Source organism: Microcebus murinus, chromosome 22, assembly GCF_040939455.1.
Source record: "Microcebus murinus isolate Inina chromosome 22, M.murinus_Inina_mat1.0, whole genome shotgun sequence".
In the NCBI taxonomy this organism is placed as follows: domain Eukaryota; kingdom Metazoa; phylum Chordata; class Mammalia; order Primates; family Cheirogaleidae; genus Microcebus; species Microcebus murinus.
The window spans coordinates 5,217,416-5,243,684 of NC_134125.1; the positions used below are offsets into that span (position 1 = coordinate 5,217,416).

Below are 26,269 nucleotides of genomic sequence, written 5' to 3' on the forward strand. Positions count from 1 at the left end.
CTCAAAAAATCAATCAATTAATGAATCCTGATTTCCAAGTTCTCTTGCAAAATAAGAGTATGTAGCAATGCTGGGCCCACATTCCCCACCAGGTAAAACTTGCCTGGTTTTCAGTAGTGAGCATCCACGCTGTGTGTTGGGCTGGCATCCTAGGGATCATTGTCTCCCTCACCCGCAGGTATATCCTTGACCCTAAGCTTGATGTCAGTTGCCATTTCATATCCACCTGGCTTAGAAATGTACTTGTTTGGTCCCTGGATTTTTCAGTGATCTTTCAGTATTACCAGTTTACTCTCTACTTATACCCCTGATGATTTTTAAAAAAATATCTAGATAGAAGAAGAAAGAGTGGAGGAAGAAAGTAGATTGGTTATTTTAGCATACAATACATTCCTATTTTATAGATGAGGAAAAGGTGAGAAGGTGGGGGTAGAAAGGACACAGAATTTAAATGGCTGGCCTCAAGGCTGCATAATTAAACAGCAGCAGAATTGGGATTCAGATCTGTTTCTTTGGCCAGTCCAATTTAGTTTCTAATATCTGAAATTGGGTTTCATTTTGGCATAATTTATGAGAACATTTCAAGTCTTGTAGATTTTATCTGAAGAGTCCACGAGTTAGTGTTGATTGGATGGTTGTGCCCCACCTCTCTTCCTTTCCACATTGAGCATCTGTATGCCAGCATATTCTGCTGTGGACTCTGAGGTAGAGAAGAAAGCGTGTCCTTACCTTTTAATGCCATCTTAACCTATCCTTAACTTACCTTAACCTGTAGGTTTAGACTGGGTGACTAGGTTTTTCTTCTCTTCCTCTTTCCTTCCTTGGTATACTGAGTTTCATAGTCATTTTGGCTTGCTGTAACCTCGAACTTTTGGGCTCAAGAGATCCTCCTAGGCCAGGTGTGGTGGCTCATGCCTGTAATCCAAGTACTCTGGGAGGCCGAGGCTGGGGGATTGCTCGAGGTCAGGAGTTCAAAACCAGCCTGAGCAAGAGCGAGACCCTGTCTCTACTATAAATAGCAAGAAATTAATTGACCAACTAATATATATAGAAAAAATTAGCCAGGCATGGTGGCACATTCCTGTAGTCCCAGCTACTCGGCTGAGGCAGGAGGAGGATTGCTTGAACCCACAAGTTTGAGATTGCTGTGAACTAGTCTGATGCCATGGCACTCACGCTAGCCTGGGCAACAAAGTGAGACTCTGTCTCAAAAAAAAAAAAAAAAAGATCCTCCTACACCAGCCTGCTGAGTAGTGGGGGCTACAGGCACACATAACCATGCCTGGCTAATTTTAAAATTTTTATTGTTGTAGAGATGATGCTTGCTATGCTGTGTGTGCCCAGGCTGGTCTTGAACTCTTGGCTTCAAGTGATCCTGCTTTGGCCTGCCAAAGTGCTGGTATTACAATTGTGAGCCACCATGCTTGGCCTTCTTGGTGTAATTATTAATAGCTCCTCGTTTTACTCTCATATATTCCAAGGTTTTTTGTTTTGTTTTTTTGAGACAGAGTCTCACTTTTGCCCGGGGTAGAGTGCCATAGTGTCAGCCTAGCTCATAGCAACCTCCAACTCCTGAACTCAGGCAGTCCTCCTGCCTCAGCCTCCCGGGTAGCTGGGACTACAGGCATGTGCCACCATACCTGGCTAATTTTTATATATATATTTTTAGTTCGCCAATTAATTTCTATTTTTAGTAGAGATGGGGTCTCACTCTTGCTCAGGCTGGACTCGAACTCCTAGAGCTCAAACAATCTGCCCACCTTGGCCTCCCAGAGTGCTAGGATTACAAGCGTGAGCCACCGCGCCTGACCTATGCCAAGGTTTTAAGTGTAAATTATGTGGCCATCTTATATATGAGTGTTCTCTTTTTTATTTTATTTTAGTGTATTATGGGGGTACAAGTGTTAAGGTTACATATATTGCCCATGCCCTCCCTCTCCCCTTGAGTAAGAGCTTCAAATGCATATGTGTGTTTCTTGTGTCTGTGAGGACACAAAAGTCTGAAGGAAATTTTCTGTACTTCAGAAGATCAGTAAACTCCAGTCTTCTGGGATTTTGGTTTTAGGATATGAGGGGAAGTAGACAGATGACAGGGAACTGAAAAGGTGGGGTGTGAAATTTAGGTCCTGCTGATGATGATAGAGGGTGTGCACTGGGGCTCCTCCACCTTTTGTTAGGGTTCATTTTGTTTCTAGGACAAGAAAGAACAAGTCCCCCTCCCCACCTTGCTCTTGCTACTTCTGGAACTGGAATGAAGGGCACGATTGAGGGTGGGGAGGGTTCTGGGCATTAGGGAGGGTGATGGGCAGTACTGAAGTGGGGAAGGTAGTTTTGAGACGATGGTGGCTGGAAGGAAGTGGAGCCCTGTAGTCACCTATTTTGGTATCAAGGGCAGAGTACGTCATCATTGCCTGTGCTCATCATTGGAGAAGCAGGGAAGCCATGAAATGTGACCCATGTTTTAGGGAATATGGAAGTGGTACAGCATGTTTGCAAGATTGAAGGTTGTTGGTGTTCCTGCAGAAGAGTTCTGTGTGTTGGTTTGGACTCCGATCTCTGGATTTGGGATTGACCATACTCTTTCTGTATTACAGAAGGTCCCTGTTGTAAAAGAGGAAGATGAGCCAGAGGAAGAAGATGAAGAAGAAATGGGTCATGCAGAAACCTATGCAGAGTATATGCCAATAAAACGTATGTCTTTGGGATTTGTCAAAATAATGAAAAACTTCAGGGTTCCCCTTGAGCTTAAATAACTCACATTGTTAGCTGTTAGGACCTGTCATCGTTGGGTACCTTAGGACTTGACAAGTATGGGCTTTGTAATGTTTTAAAATGTAATCTGTTTTTAGGCCGGGCGCTGTGGCTCACGCCTGTAATCCTAGCTCTTGGGAGGCCGAGGCGGGCGGATTGCTCAAGGTCAGGAGTTCAAAACCAGCCTGAGCAAGAGCGAGACCCCGTCTCTACTATAAATAGAAAGAAATTAATTGGCCAACTGATATATATATATAAAAATTAGCCGGGCATGGTGGCGCATGCCTGTAGTCCCAGCTACTCGGGAGGCTGAGGCAGGAGGATCGCTTGAGCCCAGGAGTTTGAGGTTGCTGTGAGCTAGGCTGATGCCACGGCACTCACTCTAGCCTGGGCAACAAAGCGAGACTCTGTCTCAAAAAAAAAAAAAGTAATCTGTTTTTAAAATATTTACATAAAAGTTTTACTGTGGTTTTTTGCATTTTTTTTTTCCTATACAAATTTAGAACCTTGTTTTAGGTTGGTGTCTTTTAAAAGCAAAACTAAAAAAAAAGTTTGGGTTTTATTTTGTTTCAAGTTAATTTTGTTTGTGTGAATAGTGATTATAAAATCAGCTAATTTGTAGATACAAATATGTATCTTAGCTTTATATATTTTTTGCAGCTTGTCTAAAATCATGAAAATGTTGGAATCTTTAAAATAATTTGTGCTATTTGAAATCAGTGGTTGTCATTAACACCATTTCTGTTTTTTGTATAATAACTATAATACATTTTTTAGTAGCCAATATGTGAAGTTGAAAATTGTTTTTAGCTTTTGTATAACATTTTTACTTTCTCATTATATGAGGTAATAACAGAAAATAAATCTATGTCTGGAATTTGTCTTTCATGTACTCTTGATTTTATAAAAAGCTACTAATACTACTTTTTAAATTGAGCTACAATTGTCTTTTCACCAACTGCAGGCGGACTCCAAGATCCCATGCTTTTCTAGTGATTTAAAATGAGTGTTAGGTGTTAGTATCTGAGCTTTTGCTTCTCCCTCCTCCCCAAATAATAGATTTTTCATAAGAATTAAAAGAGTTTATCCATGGCCCTTGAGACCATGTAGGTCAGCAAACTATCTGGATCACTGCCTGATTTGGTCAATAAAGTTTTATTAGAATAAAGTCATCCCCTTTGGCTTATTTATTGTGCACGGCTGCTTTGATAACTACAACAGCAATGTGAAGTAGTTATACAAGAGATGGCCTGCAAAGCCAGAAACATTTATTACCTGACCCTATATAGAAAAAGTTTACCTTCCATCATTTTAACCTGTTCACATTGTACATTTTGGGGAGTTAGTTGGTGTTTATTTTCTTAGCCAAAGTTTCCTTTCAAATATTTTCAGAGTAAAATTATATTGCACATGTGTTTTATTGAATCAAGGTAAATGATTGAAGTAACTTAACAATTTTTAATATATAGGATTATGTTCTTGTTACTACTGGAGAATCTTGTGTTATTAACTACAATGGTGTTTTTGTAGATCTTTTTGTCAACAAGTCCATTTCAACCATATGTAGATGATAAATCATTTTAATCAAATTTAAACAGTACTTTACCAGCAGTGAGTTTTTATTAGAGGCTCCAAATGAATTGTTACATATTATGTTTTCTCCATCATGGGAAAAAATTGCAGTATCTTAAAACTAGAAACGTTATTACTCAGAATAATTAAAATGGAATATTTTTATATTTTTATTTAGTAAAAATTGGCTTACGTCACCCAGATGCTGTAGTGGAAACTAGCTCTTTATCCAGTGTTACTCCTCCTGATGTTTGGTACAAAACATCCATTTCTGAAGAAACCATTGATAATGGCTGGTTGTCAGCATTACAGCTTGAGGCAATTACATATGCAGCCCAGGTAAGCGATAGTATTTTATAGTTATCTGTAATATTTACTTTTTATCTTAGTTTATATAATTGTTCTAATCCAAAGGTAAGTTTTCCTTGATAAAAATCTTGTAACTGTTATTTTTGTAAAAGTTTTATGTGTTAGAAAAATAAAAGGGTATAGCACGAATGTGGAGAGTGCATTTCCAGTGGAAATGACAAGTGTCATAACCTTTTTGGAATTTACTGGGAATATCTATTAAAATGAAAAAACACACATATCCTTTGACCTAGCAGTTCCATACCTAGGAATGTATTCCATAGGTCTGTTAGATAAGAAGATATATATAGATATTAGTTGTAGCTTTCTCCCCCTTAGTTGGAAAAGATTTGAGCACCTACACTGTTGAGGGGTGATTGAATAAACTGTGTTATTACTTTACTTTGGGGTATTGTATGGGCTTTTAAAAGGTTGTGAATTAAGAGTTATACACTACTTGTCTTGAAATGATTCAGTCAAAATCTGTATCCTTAAAATAATTAATGACCAAAATAGCCAACTATCCCTGTATTTATGTGTGATTTAAAAGTTTGTATTAGATTATGCAAGTGTTAAAAGGGATATGGAGGAATCCTCACCATTTTTTAAACTTTAGTTACATGGTACATGGTAGAGTAGCAGGAAAGAATATATAGTAAATACATAGAAAATATCCATATAAAATAGAGTTAATGTCAATAAATTTCTATAACAGTGTATGAGATATTGATCACCAAAATAACCTGAAGGATTAAATACTAGCTGTTTCTTTTTCAGCAACATGAGACTTTCCTCCCTAATGGAGATCGTGCTGGCTTCTTAATAGGTGATGGTGCTGGTGTAGGAAAAGGAAGGACGATAGCAGGAATCATCTATGAAAATTATTTATTAAGTAGAAAGAGAGCATTATGGTAAGTGTTAAAGACTGGCTGAGGAAGTTTTTGTGGGTGAATAGTTACTTTTGCATGTGGGAATGGGTTTTCATGAATACTTGTATTTTTTTGAAATGTCAAGACGTGGCCTTATTTATTCCTGAATTCTGATAGAATGATGTAATTTGCATTTAATTTTTCTCTTTTTTGGGGGCAGGTTTAGTGTTTCAAATGACTTAAAGTATGATGCTGAAAGAGATTTGAGGGATATTGGAGCAAAAAACATTTTGGTCCATTCATTAAATAAGGTATGAAAATTTTCTATTCAGTTGATCGTTTGGTAAATATTAACTCATCCGTAAGATGGGAATAATAATTTCTATTTTGTACAGTTTTAATGAGGATTAAATGGGTTATTCTACAAAAAGGATAGTTGGTGCTAGCTGCTATTGTTGGTTTGTGGATTACCGTGTGCTAAATACTCTGCCAGGCTATAGCCACTTGTCATGGAGCAGTTAAAATGACTAGTCTAAATTGAGATGTGCTATAAGTGTAAAATGCACACCAATTTGCTCTCTAAATCTTCAGTATCGTATTTGTCTTTGTTTCTAAAGTAATTTTAGCTGGGCACAATAGTTTGCACCGATAGTCCCAGCTATGTGGGAGGCTGAGGTGAGAGGGATCACTTGAGGCCAGGAGTTCAAGACCTTGTCAGTAAAAAATAAATAAATAAAGATAAAGATACCATTCTATGTGTATGTGAGGGCACAGTGTAGAGAAGCAGTGTGCCTAGCACTGTGGGTCACCAAATCCTAGGCAGCATATACAGAATTGTGGCTTGGGAAGACTGGTTTCAAAATTTGTATAGCTAGTGAACTTGAATACTTGTGCCTGTACTTATGTGGAAATTTTGTGAAGTGGGCCGGGCGTGGTGGCTCACGCCTGTAATCCTAGCACTCTGGGAGGCCGAGGCGGGTGGATTGCTCGAGGTCAGGAGTTCGAAACCAGCCTGAGCAAGAGCGAGACCCGTCTCTACTATAAATAGAAAGAGATTAATTGGCCAACTAATATATATAGAAAAAACTAGCCGGGCATGGTGGCGCATGCCTGTAGTCCCAGCTACTCGGGAGGCTGATGCAGTGGGATTGCTTGAGCCCAAGAGTTTGAGGTTGCTGTGAGCTAGGCTGATGGCACGGCACTCACTCTAGCCTGGGCAACAAAGCGAGACTCTGTCTCAAAAAAAAATAAATAAATAAAGTGAAAGAAAATGTGTGCCAGCATCTTTTAGAATCTTAATGTTGGCTTAGCAAGTCTTTATTGACCACTGTACATGCACTAATTGTTGGTGTTATAAGGGTAGAATAGACAGATATGGTTCCTGCAAGTGCCTCTCTATACTAGCCATTTGAATAAGTAACTATAAGTCTACTTTCCCCATGATTCCTAAGTTGATTCATTGTTGCTGTGTTCACCAGTGGCTTGTTTCGGTGGGTTTTACTGGATGGATTGGTAGTTAAAGTACTATGTTCTGAATACAAACAGTTCAGAACTAAAAGCGTGTAACTGGCATCTAGAAATGTTTTTGATTTCTGAGCAGTGTAATTGAAGAAGGTCACATTAACTATTACTTATAATTCTTATGTATCTCTCAGAACTTAATCACAATACTATACATATTTTAAGTACATAATAAATATTTGAAGAGTAAATATTTTGACTTTTTCCTTATAGGGTAATCTATGTGGCTTTTAATGTTTTTTTGGTGTTAGATTGGAGACTTCGGAAACTAGATCCTTATACCACAAAGTTGTGTGTGTGTATGTACATATATGTATATATAAAAAATTACGTGTATCATCTTAGGTGGTACTTTGACTTTTCTGAAACCTGTCATGGGCCTACCAGGTTAAGACTTCCTGCTTGTAGGAGTTTGGATGGGTTAAATGTTTCTGAGAGAAAGGCATACTAATTCTTCTCTTTTCTTTTCTTAGTTTAAATATGGAAAAATTTCTTCTAAACATAATGGGAGTGTGAAAAAAGGTGTTATTTTTGCTACCTACTCTTCCCTTATTGGTGAGAGCCAGTCCGGCGGTAAATATAAAACAAGGTTAAAGCAACTTCTACATTGGTGCGGTGATGACTTCGATGGAGTGGTATCCTTTACAGCAAATGTTTTCATATTTTAATGACAAAAAAACTATATAAAGATAGACCTTTGGAAAACAGGCATCTTGAGGTTAAATAAATTCTGGAGTGAGAGCTTTATTGATTACATAGAGTCCAACGGGGTTAGGAAGTTGATTCTATTTTATATCTGTCAGATAGGAGACCGATATTTAAGCTCCTGGTTTAGAAAAATGTTAATGGATATGGAGAATGCTGAATACTGTATTTCCCTCTTGGGACTTCGCATTGCATGTTTACATAGTAAAGTACCTGCAAAGACTAAGGAAAAGAACACAGTTAACTTAGTGATTCACTGGCTTACTTGCTCACAGCATATCTTATGCTATCCTGCATGAGGAACACCAAGTTTTGAATTGCTGATTAACTTGGTTTTCAATCATGCTTTCTACTTAACAGAATGTACCAAAATAATAACTATTCTTGCTGTAGTGGGCTTTCCCCTTCATTCTAATTAAGAACTACATATCTGGCTAAGACAAATACCAAATTCAGTGGGTTCCTTTGATGCTAAAGAGGGAGGAAGCTTCCTTTATAGTTGTAATTTAATTAAATTAATTAATTTATTTTATTTATTTTTTGGAGACAGAGTCTCACTCTGTTACCTGGGCTAGAGTGCTGTGGCGTCAGCCTAGCTCACAGCAACCTCAAATTCCTGGGCTCAAGCAATCCTTCTGCCTTAGCCTCCCGAGTAGCTGGGACTACAGGCATGCGCCACCATGCCCAGCTAATTTTTTCTATATATTTTTAGTGGACCTAATAATTTCTTTCTTTCTTTCTTTTTTTTTTTTTTAGTAGGGACGGGGTCTCGCTCTTGCTCAGGCTTATTTTGAACTCCTGACCTTGAGCGATCTGCCTGCCTCAGCCTCCCAGAGTGCTAGGTATAGTTGTAATTTTAAAGGAAAAGACACTCTGAAAACCTCAGGGAAATGAAAGTTAACTATTACTTGGAAGATTAGAGATACTTACTAATGTGATGTGTTCCTTAATTCATTCCTTACAGATAGTGTTTGATGAATGTCATAAAGCAAAAAATTTATGTCCTGTTGGTTCCTCAAAGCCAACCAAGACAGGTTTAGCAGTTTTAGAGCTTCAGAACAAATTGCCAAAAGCCAGAGTTGTTTATGCTAGTGCCACTGGTGAGTAGTTATTTATTTTAAAAGATATATGTGGGTTTTTTTTCCCCCAGCTATAATGTGTTTCATTTGGCGGTTTTTCAGGTGCTTCTGAACCACGCAACATGGCCTACATGAACCGTCTTGGAATATGGGGTGAGGGGACTCCATTTAGAGAATTCAGTGATTTTATTCAAGCAGTAGAACGGAGGTAATGGAGTTTATCGTATGTACTGGTCTCAGCAATCTAAGAAATGTGTTACTGCTAAAACCTCTTTACTGCATGTAAAATCCTACTTTATTGATAGTTACTGTGTGTTTCAATTTTGTTCAGAGGTGTTGGTGCCATGGAAATAGTTGCTATGGATATGAAGCTTAGAGGAATGTACATTGCACGACAGCTGAGCTTTACTGGAGTGACCTTTAAAATTGAGGAAGTTCTTCTTTCTCAGAGCTATGTTAAAATGTATAACAAAGCAGTCAAACTGGTGAGAAGTTTTTCTTAATTCCTAGTATTTATTTAATGTGTCTGATAATGTTTCTGTTTGCTTTGTCCATTATATGTCAGCCCACAGCAATATGTTTCTGCTGTTTAACAAAAAAACAACAAATAGATAAATTACCAGATGACAGGGTATTGAACCAATATCCTTATTTTCTAAATTTTCACTTTTTAAAACTAATTCAAAAAAATAGCCATTTATATCAGTTGCATAGTTCTTTTTTTTTTTTTTTTTATTTTTATTTTTTTTTTTTTTTTTTTTTTTTTTGAGACAGAGTCTCGCTTTCTTGCCTAGGCTAGAGTGAGTGCCGTGGCGTCAGCCTAGCTCACAGCAACCTCAAACTCCTGGGCTCAAGCAATCCTACTGCCTCAGCCTCCCAAGTTGCTGGGACTACAGGCACGAGCCACCATGCCCGGCTAATTTTTTATATATATATATTAGTTGGCCAATTGATTTCTTTCTATTTTTATAGTAGAGACGGGGTCTCGCTCAGGCTGGTTTTGAACTCCTGACCTTGAGCAATCCGCCCGCCTCGGCCTCCCAGAGTGCTAGGATTACAAGCGTGAGCCACCGCGCCCGGCCAGTTGCATAGTTCTTAAAATAACAATATAACTGTTTTCTAGAATGACTACGTTAGGATGCAGTCCTAATTTGAGACCACTCTATCTGAGCATCCTAGGAAAAACAATTATTTAGAGATTCCGAATTTATAGAAGATGATTTGTTAGATTATTTATTTATTTATTTAAAAGAAATGTGTGATGAACATTATTTTGATTAAATCAGTCATTTCTAAATAATTGCACTCAGATGAAATATCTGAATTGTTGATTGTGTATCTTCAGTGGGTTATTGCCAGAGAGCGATTTCAGCAAGCTGCAGATCTGATTGATGCTGAGCAACGAATGAAGAAGTCCATGTGGGGTCAGTTCTGGTCTGCTCACCAGAGATTTTTCAAATACTTATGCATAGCATCCAAAGTTAAAAGGGTTGTGCAGCTAGCTCGAGAAGAAATCAAGAATGGAAAAGTAAGTTGGAGCTCATTAAGAGATTCTTTTTGGTTATGTTTTTAAGTCTTTGTGTGTGTTGAAGTTTTCTACTTGTAAAATCTGATCTTCCTAAAGGATAGTTATAAAAATATTAATGTAGTAAGACTTTAAAAATACATTTCTTCAATTATAAAAGCAGTGCTTGTTTAGAGAGTTTAGATAGCTCAATAAAAGTATAATAAAATAATCATCACTATAATTTGGTCATCCATAGTTATCACCACTGATGACATGGATGTGTATTGCCTTAAGGTTTTTTTATTTTTGGCAAATATGTATATACTTAAAGCACAAAAGATAGTAAACTCTATAAGGTCAGGGTCTTCAGTCCTGCTCACAACTGTAATCCTATTTCCTGCTTAAGTCTTTGACAAACAACATATCTCAAATATATAGAATAAACAAGTGAAACAAATGTGTGCTTTACTATAATGAGATTCTTCTTTGAATCTCTTTTTAACTAAATATTTAAAATATGCTTTGGTAAGAAACCACAGACATTATTTATAATTAACACATTTTCTTTTTTTCTGCAGTGTGTTGTAATTGGTCTGCAATCTACAGGAGAAGCTAGAACTTTAGAAGCTTTAGAAGAGGGCGGGGGAGAATTGAATGATTTTGTTTCAACTGCCAAGTAATGTCTTCTTTGTTTTTTGAGTTTTTACTTAGATTAGTTCAAATGTTGGTTGGCATTACCTGGGGGCAACTCTTTTGATTCAGCTGTGTAATCCTTACGTTTTCCTGATGAGTTTTTGCAGTTCTGTATTTTTCTGTAACAGTATGTGTGTTGGAAAACAATAGCATAAAAATCTCATAATCCTAGAATGTTAACTATTTTGCCAGTATTATACACAGTATGTGGAATGACAAGAGCTTGATTTTGTTTGTCTTGTACATCTTGGAAATCTGTGACAGCTTGATTTAGTTTTACCTATGGTTTTGTGTATTTGAAATTACCGATATCCAGAGAAGCATTAACTGTAATTTGCCCCAATATAATAAGGTCTGCTAAAAAAATTGGAAATAAGCATGAGATCTTCAAAAAGAGCTTCAATAAATGTTTTAGCCATTGTTTTCAATTAGTTTAACCTACCAGTTCTCACTCCGGTAGTAGTAAAATTAGCAAAATAACATTTTGCTACTGTATGATTTTTGCCTTGGGGGATACATTCAAATGCTTTTAAGAGCAAAACATGGCTGGGTGTGGTGGCTCACTCCTGTAATCCTAGCATTCTGGAAGGCCAGAGTGGAGGATTGCTCAAGGTCAGGAGTTTGAGACCAGCCTGAGCAAGAGCAAGACCCCATGTCTACTATAAATAGAAAGAGATTAATTGGCCAACTAATATATATAGAAAAAATTTGCTGGGCATGGTGGTGCGTGCCTGTAGTCCCAGCTACTTGGAAGGCTGAGGCAGGAGGATCGCTTGAGCCCAGGAGTTTGAGTTTGCTGTGAGCTAGGCTGATGCCACGGCACTCTAGCCTGGGTAACAGAGTGAGACTGCCTCAAAAAAAAAAAAAAAAAAAAGAGCAAAACGTGTTTACTAATCTGTATTTTTCTGTACACAAATGCCTAGAGCTACCTTGTCCAAAATGGCAGCTGCTCATCACATGTGGCTACTGAGTAGTTGAAATGACTAGTCGAAATTGAGATGGCTATACGTGTAAAATACATGGCTTCAAAGGCTCCATCAGAAAAAATAATGTGAAATATCTCATTGATTATACATCAAAGTGGTATATTGAGTTAAATAAAATATGTTATTAAACTTAGTTTCACCAGTTTTACTTTATAATGTAGCTACTAGAAAATGAAAAATTGTGCATGTGGCTTGGCCTGCATTGTTACTCAATTCGACGGCCTTGGCCCAGAAAATTAAAATTCATTTGAGCTGGGTTACCATTATTTTGTAAGATTGAACAAAGTATTTTTCTTTTTGTGAGAGATATGTTCAATAATATTTTACATATACTGAATTATTTTGCCAAATGAAGCAGTAATTTTCCTTGTTTCTTTACTACAGAGGAGTGTTGCAGTCACTCATTGAAAAACACTTCCCTGCTCCAGACAGGAAAAAACTTTATAGTTTGCTAGGAATCGATTTGACAGCTCCCAGTAACAACAGTTCACCAAGAGATAGTCCTTGTAAAGAAAATAAAATAAAGAAGCGGAAAGGTGAGTACTTCTACAAAAATAGCTAATGTTGAAAGTACCATAAGTTTGAGGATATTAAAGTGGCTGTATTTTGAGAGGGAACTACTTCCTCAGATTGACAAAGGTTTGCGTGTTTTCACTGCCACTTCTATAGTTTTGAATGTATAAGTTAACCCGTTTTAAATTAGGACTTGAAGCGATTCAGTGGTGCTAGGCAACATGGTAAGCATTTGGCCATCCATTCTATCATGTAACCCACTAGGAGTCAGTATGAAATTAGGACTTATTTTACAAGTTTTGTAGAAATGTACACTAAAGGACAAAGATTAAGAGGTTAAGGAATTTTCCCAGAGTCACACACATAGGGAAGGGCACGGGAACTAAAATCTGATTCTTTCTGTTGTCAAACAAACCTGTCTTTTAACATGTTTAGAACTGGGTGGGTTAGGAATGGCTCACGGCTATAATCAAAGTGCTTGGGAGGCTGAGGCAGGAGGATCTTGTGAGTCCAGGAGTTTGAGGTTGCAGTACTCTATGATCATGCCACTGCACTCTAGCCTGGGTGACAGAGTGAGACCCTGTCTCTTAAAAAAATAAATAATTGGGTGTTTTAATAATAGTCATTTTAAAAAGAAGCTCCTGTTTTTACTTAAATTATTAGGAATAAATTCACTTATGTTAAACAGTTTTGTTTTTTTTTTTTTGAGACAGAGTCTTGCTTTGTTGCCCAGGCTAGAGTGAGTGCCATGGCGTCAGCCTAGCTCACAGCAACCTCAAACTCCTGGGCTCAAGCAATCCCACTGCATCAGCCTCCTGAGTAGCTGGGACTACAGGCACGCGCCATCATGCCCAGCTCATTTTTTCTATATATATTAGTTGGCCAATTAATCTCTTTCTATTTATAGTAGAGAAGGGGTCTTGCTCTTTCTCAGGCTGGTTTCAAACTGACCTCGAGCAGTGCGTCCGCCTCGGCCTCCCAGAGTGCTGGAATTACAAGTGTGAGCCACCGCACCCGGCCTGTTAAACAGTTTTAATAGTGCAAACTTGAATTTGTGTTTAGGTGCTTTCTAAGGTGTTTGAGAAGTTAACTTTTCAGGCTCTCTTCTCTAAAATGGTAATACTGAGGAGGGGATGGATAAATTCACACCTAACAGGTACAGTGCACACTAACTGGGTGAAGGGCAGTTACATCTTCCACTCAAACTGTACAAAAGCAAATTACACAATCAAAATGTATGTGCCCCTGTAAAATTCTGAAATTATAAGAAATAAAATAAAAAATAAATAGGCTGAAATATTTGAATCACTTTTCCAAGAAGTCAGGAAATAAAATAGTAATACCAACGTAATACATTGGTAGAGATTAACTGTGGTACTGTGTGTTCTAAATATAGCACCTGTCCCATTGATTGTATTTCATCCATTCTAACATATGTGTTTTTTCACATTTTTAATACGCTTGAAACTATGTTCTATAGTTTAATTGGCAATATTTATTTTAGTGGCACAAAAAAAAAATACTGTGTCTTAGAATCAGTGGCTCTTAGGATGGCCAAGTCGTCACATTTCTTTTTCCTGAATTATGTTTTCACCATCTCATTAATATGGGAACTTTTTTTTTTTTTTTTTGATCCAATACAAAGCTGGTGAATATGGGAACTTTTTAATATTCTTAGTTTTGATTGTGGGTTTTTTGTTTTTTTTTAAAGAGTAGGAGTCTTGCTCTGTTGCTCAGGTTAGAGTACAGTGGTGTCATCATAGCTCACTGCAACCTTGAATTCCTAGGCTCAAGCAGTCCTACTGCCTCAGCCTCCTAAGCAGTTGGGACTATGGGGCTACAGGCATGTGTCACCATGTATGGCTAATTTTTAAAAGTTTTTTTGTATAGACAGTGTGTCACTGTGTTTGTGTTGCCCAGGTTGGTCTCAAACTCCTGGGCTCAAGGGATCCTTCTGCCTCAGCCTCCCAAAGCTCTGGCATTATATTATAGGTGTGAGGCACTGTTCCCAATCCTTGGTCGTTTGTTTCGGATATCTTTTCTGTATATTAAATAATTCAAATCAGCACATCGTTCACCTTTAGAAATGAGGTTTTATGAATTGGATTTTCTAAGTATTTGATGTCTGTAAACCTACAATTATATGGCTATTTTTTTTTTTTTTTTTTTTTTTTTTTAAATACAGATAGAATCTCTCTAAGTTGACCAGGCTGGAATTCTTGGTTCAGGGGATACTCCCATCTTAGCCCTCCTGAGTAGCTGGGATTACAGGCATGAGCCTCCATACCTGGCTAATTTTTAAAATTTCTTTTTGTAGAGATGGGGTCTGTGTTGCTGAAGCTGGTCTTAAGCCCCTGGCTTCAAATGCGCCTCCCTAAATTCGTGATCCACCATATCTGGTCTGTTAGGCCTCGTTTCACAATCTGATACACAGTTAAAATGACACTGTGCCAGGGATTCTGTTTTAACACTTCTGTCCTGAATTTGCTTTGACACTTGTTCACATTAAGGCAACCTTGAGTTAGTACTTATGTGTCTAATTTCTTCTTGAGAATAATTGAACATAATCACATTCATTATTGTGATGAGTCCAAAACATTAGCACTTATTTGTGAATTTTGTTTTTGTATTCTTATATAAATGCTTTTTTTCTGTACTTTTCATTTGTATTAACTTATGAACTAAATGTATTATCTCGAATCTTTAGAAACATGTTTGGGCTGACTCTTTTTTGGGGTTTCGGAGTAGGTGAAGAAATAACTCGAGAAGCCAAAAAATCACGGAAAGTAAGTGGCCTTACTGGTAGCAGTTCTGATGACAGTGGAAGTGAATCTGATGCCTCTGATAATGAAGAAAGTGACTACGAGAGCTCTAAAAACATGAGTTCTGGAGATGATGATGATTTCAACCCATTTAGAGACGAATCTAGTGAGGATGATGAAGACGGTAAGTTCATCAGTATATTTAATGTAAACTGAAAGATAGTTCATGCTCCAGTGTATTTAAAAGTGAAGTGTTACAACCTTTTTTTCTGTGCAGCACAAATGATCACACAGATTCTAATCTTTGCTTTGGTGAGGAGCTCCAGATTGTCATCTGGAGGTTTGAGCCTCATCTTTGTGAGAGTATGACCTCAATTTTGTGGAGTTATTTTTAACCTTACAATGTAGATTTGTATGCCATGGTGTATGGATGGGACGTACTAGCCTACTGTAGTTGATGTGATCATTTATAAGCTAATGGTTTAATAATACAAAACATTTCAAGGGTTTTTTTCCTTAAAGATTCTATACGTTTTAAATACTCTATATATTTTAACAAATCATTTGATGTACTTCTTTCCTTAACACCCAGATCCCTGGTTAATCAGAAAAGACCACAAGAAAAACAAAGATAAAAAAAAGAAGAAAAGTATAGATCCAGATTCTATTCAAAGTGCCTTATTAGCATCAGGTCTTGGATCAAAACGACCTAGTTTTTCGTCTACACCAGTTATCTCACCTGCTCCTAACAATGCACCAGGTAATCAGTGTAGAAACTCGCATTGTCTGTGAAATATACTTTAAACAAAACACATATTTAAACTTTGTACTGACTTTTAATTAATGTTCTTTGTTTAGCTAACAGTAACACCAATAGTAACAGTAGCCTTATAACAAGTCAGGATGCTGTGGAAAGGGCCCAGCAGATGAAGAAAGACCTACTTGATAAGCTAGAAAAATTAGCTGAAGACCTTCCTCCTAATACCTTGGATGAACTTATTGATGAACTTGGTGGCCCTGAGAATGTTGCTGAGGTAAATATGACTTGATCAGGGCCGTGTCTCTTCTTAGTAACATTTTGGCCTTTTTTTTACCCCTGTAAAATGAATGTGGTATCATGACATAATAACCTGTCTAAATTTTTCACGTGTATCTTAGAACCCTTGTTGTACTTCAGTTGTCCCCCTAGCACCAGTGAAGTTCTGCCCCAGGCATCTGAATGTCTAGAGCCACTGGTCTCATGTATTGTATTTGTCCTGCAGCTTTTGTGGTCAAGGTTGCTTTTCCCAGGGACTGTGTGCCAGTGTTCAGTATCCCCCAGTGCCTGGTGCAGCACAACCTGTGTTTCTCTATCCAAAGTTTAGTGAAGGAGGCACTGAGCTCTAAGCACCATAGTCGTATGGCTTATGACGCTGTTTTTTTCTCAGATGACTGGCCGCAAGGGACGTGTTGTCAGTAATGATGATGGAAGCATATCTTATGAGTCAAGATCTGAACTCGATGTGCCTGTGGAAATCCTAAACATCACAGAAAAACAAAGATTTATGGATGGAGATAAGGTATGTTTTTATATGATGCTTTTTGGTAAGAAAAACAATGCTCAGGCAGGGCATGGTGGCTTATGATTATAATCCTAGGACTCTGGGAGGCTGAGGCGGGTGAATTGTTTTGAGCTCAGGAGTTCCAGCCCAGCCTGAGCAAGAGTGAGACCCCGTCTCTACTAAAAATAGAAAAAATTAGCTGGACAACTAAAAATACATGGAAAAATTAGTTGGGCATCGTGGCATGTGCCTATAGTCCCAGCTACTGGGAAGGCTGAAACAGGAAGATTGCATGAGCCTAGGAATTTGAGGTTGCTGTGAGCTAGGCTGACTCCATGGCATTCTAGCCCAGGCAAGAGAGTGAGACTCTGTCTCAAAAAAATAAAAAGAAAAAAAGAAAAGAAAAATGCTCATGCATTTAGTAGGGTTTCTTTTGTTTGTTTTTTGTTTAGAGACAGGGCCTTGTTCTGTTATCCATGTTGTATGGAATACAGCATTGTGATTGATCATAGCTCACTATAACCATGAACTCTTGGCTCAAGTGATCCTCCTGCCTCAGCCTCCCAAGTAGCTGGGACTACAGGCATGTATCACCATACCCGGCTGCTTTTTAAAAAATTTTTTTTGTAGAGACAGGCTCTGTCTGTGTTGCTCAAGCTGGTTTCTAACCTGCTGGGCTCAAGCAACCTTCCACCTCATGCTCCTACTTTTTTTCTTCTAGTATAAATCATGTCTGTTGAATGTTACTGTTCTATTTAAGTTTTCTTTTTTTTGACAATAGACACTAATACTGCAATGATAATTGCACATAGGAATATTTTACATGTTTTCATTGTTTTACCATAAGTTGAATGTTATGAGTGTTCTGAGTGTTATGAGTGTTCTACACATTGAAGTAGACATGGCTCTTGATAGCTTCGGAGGCTTTTAAAATCTTTAATCAGGCTGGGCGTGGTGGCTCATGCCTGTAATCCTAGCACTCTGGGAGGCCGAGGCGGGCAGATTGCTGAGGTCAGTAGTTCAAAACCGGCCTGAGCGAGACCCCGTCTCTACTAAAAATAGAAAGAAATTAATTGACCAACTAAAAATATATATACAAAAAATTAGCCAGGCATGGTGGTGCATGCCTGTGGTCCCAGCTACTTGGGAGGCTGAGGCAGGAGGATTGCTTGAGCCCAGGAGTTTGAGGTTGCTGTGAGCTAGGCTGACGCCACGGCACTCACTCTAGCCAGGGCAACAAAGTGAGACTCTGTCTCAAAAAACAAACAAACAAAAAAAAACTTTAATCAGAATATAAAAGTACTCAGGGGGAGGAAGGAAAGGGCATTTATTGAAACCTTAAAATCTGTACCCCCATAATATGCCGAAATTAAAAAAAAAAAAAGAATATAAAAGTACTTACACTGTGTGTTCATCTTCGTGTCATGACTTCGAATGTCACACTAGTGTCTTTTTAGTTTTGAGACTAGAATGATACTTAAGCATGTCCAGATTATTGATATCCTCTGGGTTTACTGTTTCTTTTATTGCTGTACCATGTTAGGGTGATTTACTGTGAATGGCTTGGAGGTTGAACTTCTGTGTGACCACTGTGGAGATTTTGGTTGCCTCCAGAGGCTCTTTCTATAGACTCTTAACCTGTTAAATGGACGTCATCAAATCTAAGTTTCTCAGATCCATTTTTTTCCATCTAGTTGGAATAGCTATGAGATTTGCTGATGAGATTGCTAAAAATAGATATCACCTCTTGAAGCCCATTCCTTAATCTAAAAGAAGGAAGAAGAAAATCTTACCTTTTTGCCCATATTTTGAGTAGAAAAATGAATTTTTCTACTTCTATAACTGGGAAAAAGATGATTGTTACTGTTATCAAAGTTGTCTTAAAAAATATATTAAAGAGCTGCTCTCTGCAGTGGTACATGCCTGTAGTCCCAACTACTTAGGAGCCTGAGGTGGGAAGATCACTTGAGCCCAGGAGTTGAAGGTACCAGCCTGGGCAACATAAAGAGCCTCTGGAGGCAACCAGAATTTCTACAGTGGTCAGATATGTTCACATATATTTTAAAGATTGTAGATAGAGGTATTAGTTATTTTAATTGTTTCCTCAGTCTAAGTCCAGGCACTATACAAATTATATTGGTTAGAATTCTGGCTTTTTTTTTTTTTTTTTTTTTTTTGAGACAGAGTCTCACTTTGTTGCCCAGGCTAGAATGAGTGCCGTGGCGTCAGCCTAGCTCACAGCAACCTCAAACTCCTGGACTTAAGCAATCCTCCTGCCTCAGCCTCCCAAGTAGCTGGGACCACAGGCATGCACCACCATGCCCAGATAATTTTTTCTGTATATATTAGTTGGCAAATTAATTTCTATTTATAGTAGAGAGGGCGTCTTGTTTTTACTCAGGCTGGTTTTGAACTCCTGACCTCGAGCAATCCGCCTGCCTGGGCCTCCCAGAGTGCTAGAATTACAGGAGTGAGCCACCATGCCCGGCCAGAATTCTGGCTTTTAAACGATAGAAAATCCAAAATCGTATCAGCTTAATTAAAGCATGATGTTTATTTTTCTCATGCACATACTTGGGTAGGTAGAGCCAGCGCTGTTTCGGCCTCTTGAAGATCAGTCCTTTTCTGTGTTGTACATCTAATTATCTGTGCCTCCATTTCCTAGTTATCTGTGTGTTCCAAGATAGCTGTTTCAGATCCAGTTACTACCTCTACATTTCAGCTAGCAGAGAGGAGTAAAGGGGAGGAGAGGGCATGTCTCCTGCTTTTAAGGACATTTCCCAGACATTATAAATAACAGCCACCCTACTGGCTGGAGCATGCCTACATGCTCACATTTAGCTGTAAGGGAGACTGGGACATAAAATCTTGATTCTGGGCTGGGAGTGGTGGCTCACACCTGTAATCCTAGCACTCTGGGAGGCCCAGGCGGGCGGATCGCTCAAGGTCAGGAGTTTGAAACCAGCCTGAGCAAGAGTGAGACCCTGTCTCTTCTACTATAAATAGAAAGAAATTAATTGGCCAACTAACATATATATAGAAAAAAATTAGTTGGGCATGGTGGCACATGCCTATAGTCCCAGCTACTTGGGAGTCTGAGGCAATAGGATCGCTTGAGCCCAGGAGATTGAGGTTGCTGTGAGCTAGGCTGACGCCACAGCACTCACTCTAGCCTGGGCAACAAAGTGAGACTCTGTCTCAAAAAAAAAAAAAAATCTTGATTCTGGGCAGCCATGTACTTAGCTAAATTTGGAGGTCAGAGGAAGAAGGCGAGAATAGTTATTAGTGGACCACCAGAAGTTCACTGAAGGACTTTAATAAGTCACTACCCTGCTTATTCCTGTGCAGAGGTAATTTTTTCCCTCTTACATTTGATGCAGAATATTGCTATCATCTCAGAAGCTGCCAGCTCTGGTATTTCATTACAAGCAGATCGGAGAGCTAAAAATCAAAGGCGAAGAGTTCATATGACTTTGGAATTACCCTGGAGTGCTGATAGAGCAATTCAGCAGTTTGGTAAGTTCCTACACTGCGTTTCACTTAATGGATAGCTGGGAATCATTGGGGAAATGTGTGCTTATAACCTGTTTTAATGTTAGCTTGTAACTCTAAAGCTTAGATTTTGCATTTAAGGAGTGTTTACATATACCTTATGTAGTGCATTATGAATTCATTTTTTACCTATTTTAAAAGCTGTAAAAGATCTGCAGTGGGATTTTTGTGGGGTTCCTGTCATTATATCCAAGAGTAGGGTTCCTTCGGAGTGTTTTTCTCATAGACCTTTAGGATGTATAGAGTCCATGTCAGAGCAGCTGCTACTTCCATGTCCTTTTCAACCTCATTGGCTTCACTAAAGACACATTGCCATTGCTTTCTTTCTGTCTTCATTTTCCTGTGACCCAGTGATTTGAAAAACAACAATTTTGCGAGAATCCAGAGTGGCTTTGTATCAGCAACACTGGGGTTAACCAAAATTGGGGTAGCAATAATAATACTTCTGTCACTTAACAGTTTTTTATGGCAGGTTCTCTTCTCTCATAAGGGGGGGAGTATTGCTTTGAACATGGATGTCATTCAAGGCTGTGTTTACAATTTTGTACTTTTTTTTTTTTTTTTTTTTGAGACAGAGTCTCGCTTTGTTGTCCAGGCTAGAGTGAGTGCCGTGGCGTCAGCCCAGCTCACAGCAACCTCACACTCCTGGGCTCGAGCGATCCTCTGTCTCAGCCTCCCGAGTAGCTGGGACTACAGGCATGCGCCACCATGCCCGGCTAATTTTTTTTTTTTTTATATATACATATCAGTTGGCCAATTAATTTCTTTCTATTTATAGTAGAGACGGGGTCTCGCTCTTGGTCAGGCTGGTTTTGAACTCCTGACCTTGAGCAATCCGCCCGCCTCGGCCTCCCAGAGAGCTAGGATTACAGGCGTGAGCCACCGCGCCCGGCCTGTACTTTTTTTTTTAAATATACACCATGGAATACTAGATTTTTTACTTTTGGGGAGTTATGGTAAATGTTATCTTTAATTTTTCCTGTTGTTAAAGGGTTTCTCAATACCTACTTAGTGTTAAGTGCCTGGAATATATCTCAGAATATTCTGTCTTTAGTGATGAACACAGTGATCTTTTATAAAAATGTCGTTACAGGACGAACTCATCGATCAAACCAAGTTACTGCTCCTGAGTATGTCTTTCTGATATCTGAATTGGCAGGAGAGCAAAGATTTGCGTCTATTGTTGCTAAAAGACTTGAGAGTTTGGTAAGTTTTTGAGTTGTGTGAATGTATGTAAAAGGTAATCTGTGTTATGTGTCTTCTGGGACAAGTTTAGCTGTGTCTTGATTAGAAATTTTTTGTTTTGATAGGGGGCACTTACACATGGTGATAGAAGAGCAACAGAATCTAGAGATCTGAGCAGATTCAACTTTGACAATAAGGTATCTCTGAAAACTTGTAGTGTATGGTGTATGTAGCAAGCAGACAGGGAAAGTGGTTACTGCTTAAAATTGAAAATTTCTTATTGAGTGGGTTGGGGGGGAGGGAAAAAAAAAGAAAACTTGTTGTGTCTTCACGTGGTAAAAAAAAATAAAATCGAAAACTTCCTCTCCTTATGTTTTTACTTTAAATTCATGGCTTCCTATAAGACATAGGATTTCACATGTAAGTTAGATCTTTGGTGATTAACTCTGCAATATAGTCATCAATATAGTCATTCCCAGTAGGAATATAGTAAACACTTGGGAATGAGTTCTGAGTTCCCAGAAATAAAGGAAGTTATTTATCAAATGTCTGCCATGTGCGATGGCAGGAACTAGGCAGTATAAAATATATAAAGAGATACACTTTTGTTTGAGATGTACTTTTATTTATTTCTTTAAAGGGGCAGAGTTTTGCTCTATCACTCAGGCTGGATAACAGTAGTCTAATCATAATACACTGCATCCTTGAACTCTTATGCTCAAGCAATCATCCTGCTTCAGCCTCTGGAGCTGGGACTATATGCCACCATACCCAGCAGGCTAGTCTCAAACTCGTGGACTCAACTAATCCTCCCACCTCAGCCTGTCAATTTGTTGGGACTTCAGGCACTTGATGCTTTTTAATCTTTGGTACAATAATGGTGGTTATAGCATGTTAGGGGATCATGTGATTGAAGAATATCCAAATGTTCAAACTGGTGAAAAGTTTTTGGTTTTTATTGCAGTATGGAAGAAATGCTTTAGAAATCGTCATGAAATCTATTGTAAACTTGGATTCTCCTATGGTATCACCACCTCCAGACTATCCTGGAGAATTCTTTAAAGGTAACATTTAAAACATTATAGCATTTGATGTCTTAGTTTTAATTTTTCTTCAGACATGAATTGTATGAAATTTAGAAATTAGAGGTTATTTTACTTCTTACATTAAGCAGATTTATTAAAACCAATTTTATTCAAATAAAAGTGTTTTTGCTCTTTACATAGTAAAAGAGGATGTCACCACTAGGCTAATTTTTATTTTTATAAAATTCTTTTTAGAGATAAGGTCTCACCCTGTCACCCAGTCTGAAGTGCAGTGGTACAGATATAGCTCGCTGCAGATTGGAACTCCTGGGCTCAAGTAATCCTCCTGCCTCAGCCTCCCTAGTAGCTAGGACCTCATAGGTGCATGCCACCGTGCCTAGCTAATTTTTTAACTTTTTTTAGAGATGGTGTCTCACTATGTTGTCCATGCTGCTCTCATGGTCTCAAGCGACCCTCCTGTCTTAGCCAATACTACTCTAATACTAATAGAGCAAATTGGTTTTAGTACATTAAGTAAAATCACTTCACTAAATAGCTTTTAAAATTTAATTTTTTTTTTTTTTTTTTGAGACAGTCTCACTTTCTTGCCTAGGCTAGAGTGAGTGCCGTGGCTTTAGCCTAGCTCACAGCAACCTCAATCTCCTGGGCTCAAGCAGTCCTATTGCCTCAGCCTCCCAAGTAGCTGGGACTATAGGCATGTGCCCGGCTAATTTTTTCTATATATATTAGTTTGCCGATTAATTTCTTTCTATTTATAGTAGAGGTGGGGTCTTGCTCTTGCTGAGGCTGGTTTCAAACTCCTGACCTCGAGGAATCCACCCGCCTCGGCCACCCAGAGTGCTAGGATTACAGGCGTGAGCCACTGCGCCTGGCCTAAAATTTAATTTTAAAGTTTAAAGAGTACCTTGGTTTATGGCAGGGGTGTAAACGAAGCAAATTTGGCCATGAGTTAACAGTTGTTAAAAGTGGGTGAGTACATATGGCTCACAGAATAATCTTTTGGATGCTTGGAAATTGCCATAATTAAAATCTTAAGTAGTACTGTAGAAATTCTTAAACCCATATTGCAAATCTGTAGAATAGATTTTGGCCTCCCTCACACATGTAGGTAGGAGAGATTATTTTAGTAGTTCAGGAAACTGAAAATAAGTTGGTGTAAGATATTTGAAAGATTATCATTGTGGAGTTAGCATGTTTTACTAGAAGGTCCTTTCCAACATACTAATACATTCCAATATGTGTGCATAGCAGTCTATGTTTACATACCTGTCAGAGGTGCTCATGATCACTGGCAGCTTTTACCAAAGAAAACAGTGAAGCCTTAACCTCACACCCTCTTCCTACCTTGGTCATTAGAGGGAATGTCAAAAATAACTTGCCAATTTATTTCTAATTTTTTAAAATTAACATTTACTTATTTATTATAAATAATGAAAAGAATCTGGAAGTATATAATGAAGAGAGTTAATACTATTCTTCTCAACACCCCTTCCATTCTCACCTTCTGAGGTCACAGATGTTGACAGTGTGAGCAGGGGCAGCCCTTCTATGTTTTTTCTCCATATTTATCTTAGTACCGAGGTTTTGTTTTAAATGGGATGATATTACTTGCAGTGTACTTTTCTCACTTAACAATATGTCACATACATCTCCTGCAAAGTCAGTAGCCATAGCACTAATTTATGCAGCTAACCAAGAGTTTCATAATACTCAACAGCATGGTTGTAGTGAATCATACTGTATTGATATTGAGATGGTTTCTAATTCTTTGCCACCACAAACAGTGCTGAACTTAACACGTAGGTGGTTTTTTTTCTACCAATAGGATGGATTCCCAAAAGATTTTCTGGGTCAGAATTGACCCTATCCTCTTATAGCCCAATATCTGCAAGTCTGGGTTGGAGCCTGCACACCATTATTTTTTTAAATCGCCTAGTATTCCGCTCCTTGTGTAAAATTGCTTAGATTCTGTGTCTGAGAACTTCATAGACAGAGATCTCCACTACACAGGATTGCTGTTGGAAAGAGAAACTATTTTAATAAAGTAATAGGATATGGTGTGAAATTTGGGTATTCAAGGATTTTCCCCTTTGGGGACTGTGGGTTCCATTTAATTCACCTAATTGGAACTGTAGAAGATATATAGGCTCTGTCTTATTACTAGAAATTGATCTAGTTTGATTAGTTAGGAAGCAGGTCCTTGAGTCATTTGGATTATAGTATTTTATATAAGTTTATTTTCTTACAGATGTTCGACAAGGACTGATTGGAGTTGGCCTGATAAATGTAGAAGATCGCTCAGGAATTCTTACTCTTGATAAAGGTAGTATTATTAAATTTGTGGGTATATATAACTGTTGCTATATTATTAAATCCCATTTTATTACATGTGCTTTTGTAGCTGAAGGGGAAGCTTCAAGTCAGTATTTCTTAGTCTCTTGTTACTGAGCACTCTGGGCTTTTTTGGCTATTGTGGGTACCCCTTAGAGATTAAACCTCTATTCTATCCATAGAGCAGCAACTTTCAATACTGGCTGCAAATATAATCAGCTGCCAAACATTTAAAAATTACTGAAGCTAGGGGTGGAGTGCAGACACTGGTAGTTTTTTTCCCAGAGCTCCCAGGTATTTTTGCTGTGCAGCCGCAGTTTGGATTTGATGGTTTAGAGAGTACTTGTTACTTCATGATTTAAGATTTAGTGTTGGAAAACCAACATTCTCAAGTGCTAAATTGTGTTCATACTTTGCATAAGTGAAGATGCAAAAATTCAATTCGACAGACATCTTTTGTGCATCCATCATAGTTGTGCTAATTGCTAGAGGTAGAAACGTGCAGATCATAGCTCTGTTGTAGGGACAGTGCGAGAGTTGTGAAGGAAGACTATAGAAGAGAAAGTGAGGTTTCAACTAGGCCTACATGAATAAAAAATTAATTATCATTTGAATGCATGAAATTGTTCATATAATCTTGTCATTGCAGATTATAACAACATAGGCAAGTTCTTAAACAGAATTTTAGGCATGGAGGTACATCAGCAGAATGCATTATTTCAGTATTTTGCGGACACACTTACTGCAGTTGTTCAAAATGCAAAAAAGAATGGAAGATATGATATGGGAATCTTAGGTAAGTAGCGAAATATTTTAAAATGTCATATGTATTCCTGATAAAAATGTTCCTTCTACACTTACATGTTGGTTTTCTTATTCAAGATCTTGGTTCCGGAGATGAAAAGGTGAGGAAAAGTGATGTTAAGAAATTTCTGACTCCAGGATATTCAACCTCTGGCCATGTAGAATTATACACGGTAAGTGTGGAAAACGTGCACATGTTGACATGTAGTTCTCCTGTGAGAGGTATTTACAGGAGTGAGTTTAAGTTTTATTTTATTTTTTTACAGATTAGCGTAGAGAGGGGAATGTCATGGGAGGAAGCTACCAAGATTTGGGCTGAGCTGACAGGACCAGACGATGGCTTTTACTTGTCATTGCAAGTACGACTTTTGCTTTAAATGTTAACTATTCAGATACATAATACTTTCTCACTGACGACATTGTAACTGTCTCTTCACTTTGTGCCAGTTTTCCAATTGTGTTTATTAGGTTTCTCTGTTTTGGCAATTTATTGTAATTGTGATT

The 26,269-nt window shown here is 38.1% G+C and overlaps 1 protein-coding gene across 5 annotated transcripts in view; it reads left to right on the forward strand.

Annotated features, from left to right (window-relative positions):
- The window catches only part of SBNO1 (strawberry notch homolog 1), a 63,688-nt gene that overhangs the window by 20,382 nt on the left and 17,037 nt on the right, over positions 1-26,269 (forward strand). For all 5 annotated transcript variants that reach the window (XM_075996488.1, XM_075996489.1, XM_075996490.1 and 2 more), the window contains 23 exons: positions 2,595-2,691; positions 4,502-4,662; positions 5,449-5,582; positions 5,761-5,851; positions 7,535-7,696; positions 8,731-8,866; positions 8,948-9,053; positions 9,177-9,330; positions 10,191-10,373; positions 10,931-11,028; positions 12,416-12,567; positions 15,293-15,490; positions 15,899-16,066; positions 16,165-16,340; positions 16,734-16,865; positions 20,228-20,363; positions 21,493-21,605; positions 21,710-21,781; positions 22,549-22,648; positions 24,879-24,953; positions 25,611-25,757; positions 25,844-25,938; positions 26,032-26,124. In XM_075996488.1, the coding sequence (XP_075852603.1) occupies positions 2,595-2,691; positions 4,502-4,662; positions 5,449-5,582; positions 5,761-5,851; positions 7,535-7,696; positions 8,731-8,866; positions 8,948-9,053; positions 9,177-9,330; positions 10,191-10,373; positions 10,931-11,028; positions 12,416-12,567; positions 15,293-15,490; positions 15,899-16,066; positions 16,165-16,340; positions 16,734-16,865; positions 20,228-20,363; positions 21,493-21,605; positions 21,710-21,781; positions 22,549-22,648; positions 24,879-24,953; positions 25,611-25,757; positions 25,844-25,938; positions 26,032-26,124 (2,979 nt within the window). The remainder of the gene's footprint in view (positions 1-2,594; positions 2,692-4,501; positions 4,663-5,448; positions 5,583-5,760; positions 5,852-7,534; positions 7,697-8,730; positions 8,867-8,947; positions 9,054-9,176; positions 9,331-10,190; positions 10,374-10,930; positions 11,029-12,415; positions 12,568-15,292; positions 15,491-15,898; positions 16,067-16,164; positions 16,341-16,733; positions 16,866-20,227; positions 20,364-21,492; positions 21,606-21,709; positions 21,782-22,548; positions 22,649-24,878; positions 24,954-25,610; positions 25,758-25,843; positions 25,939-26,031; positions 26,125-26,269) is intronic.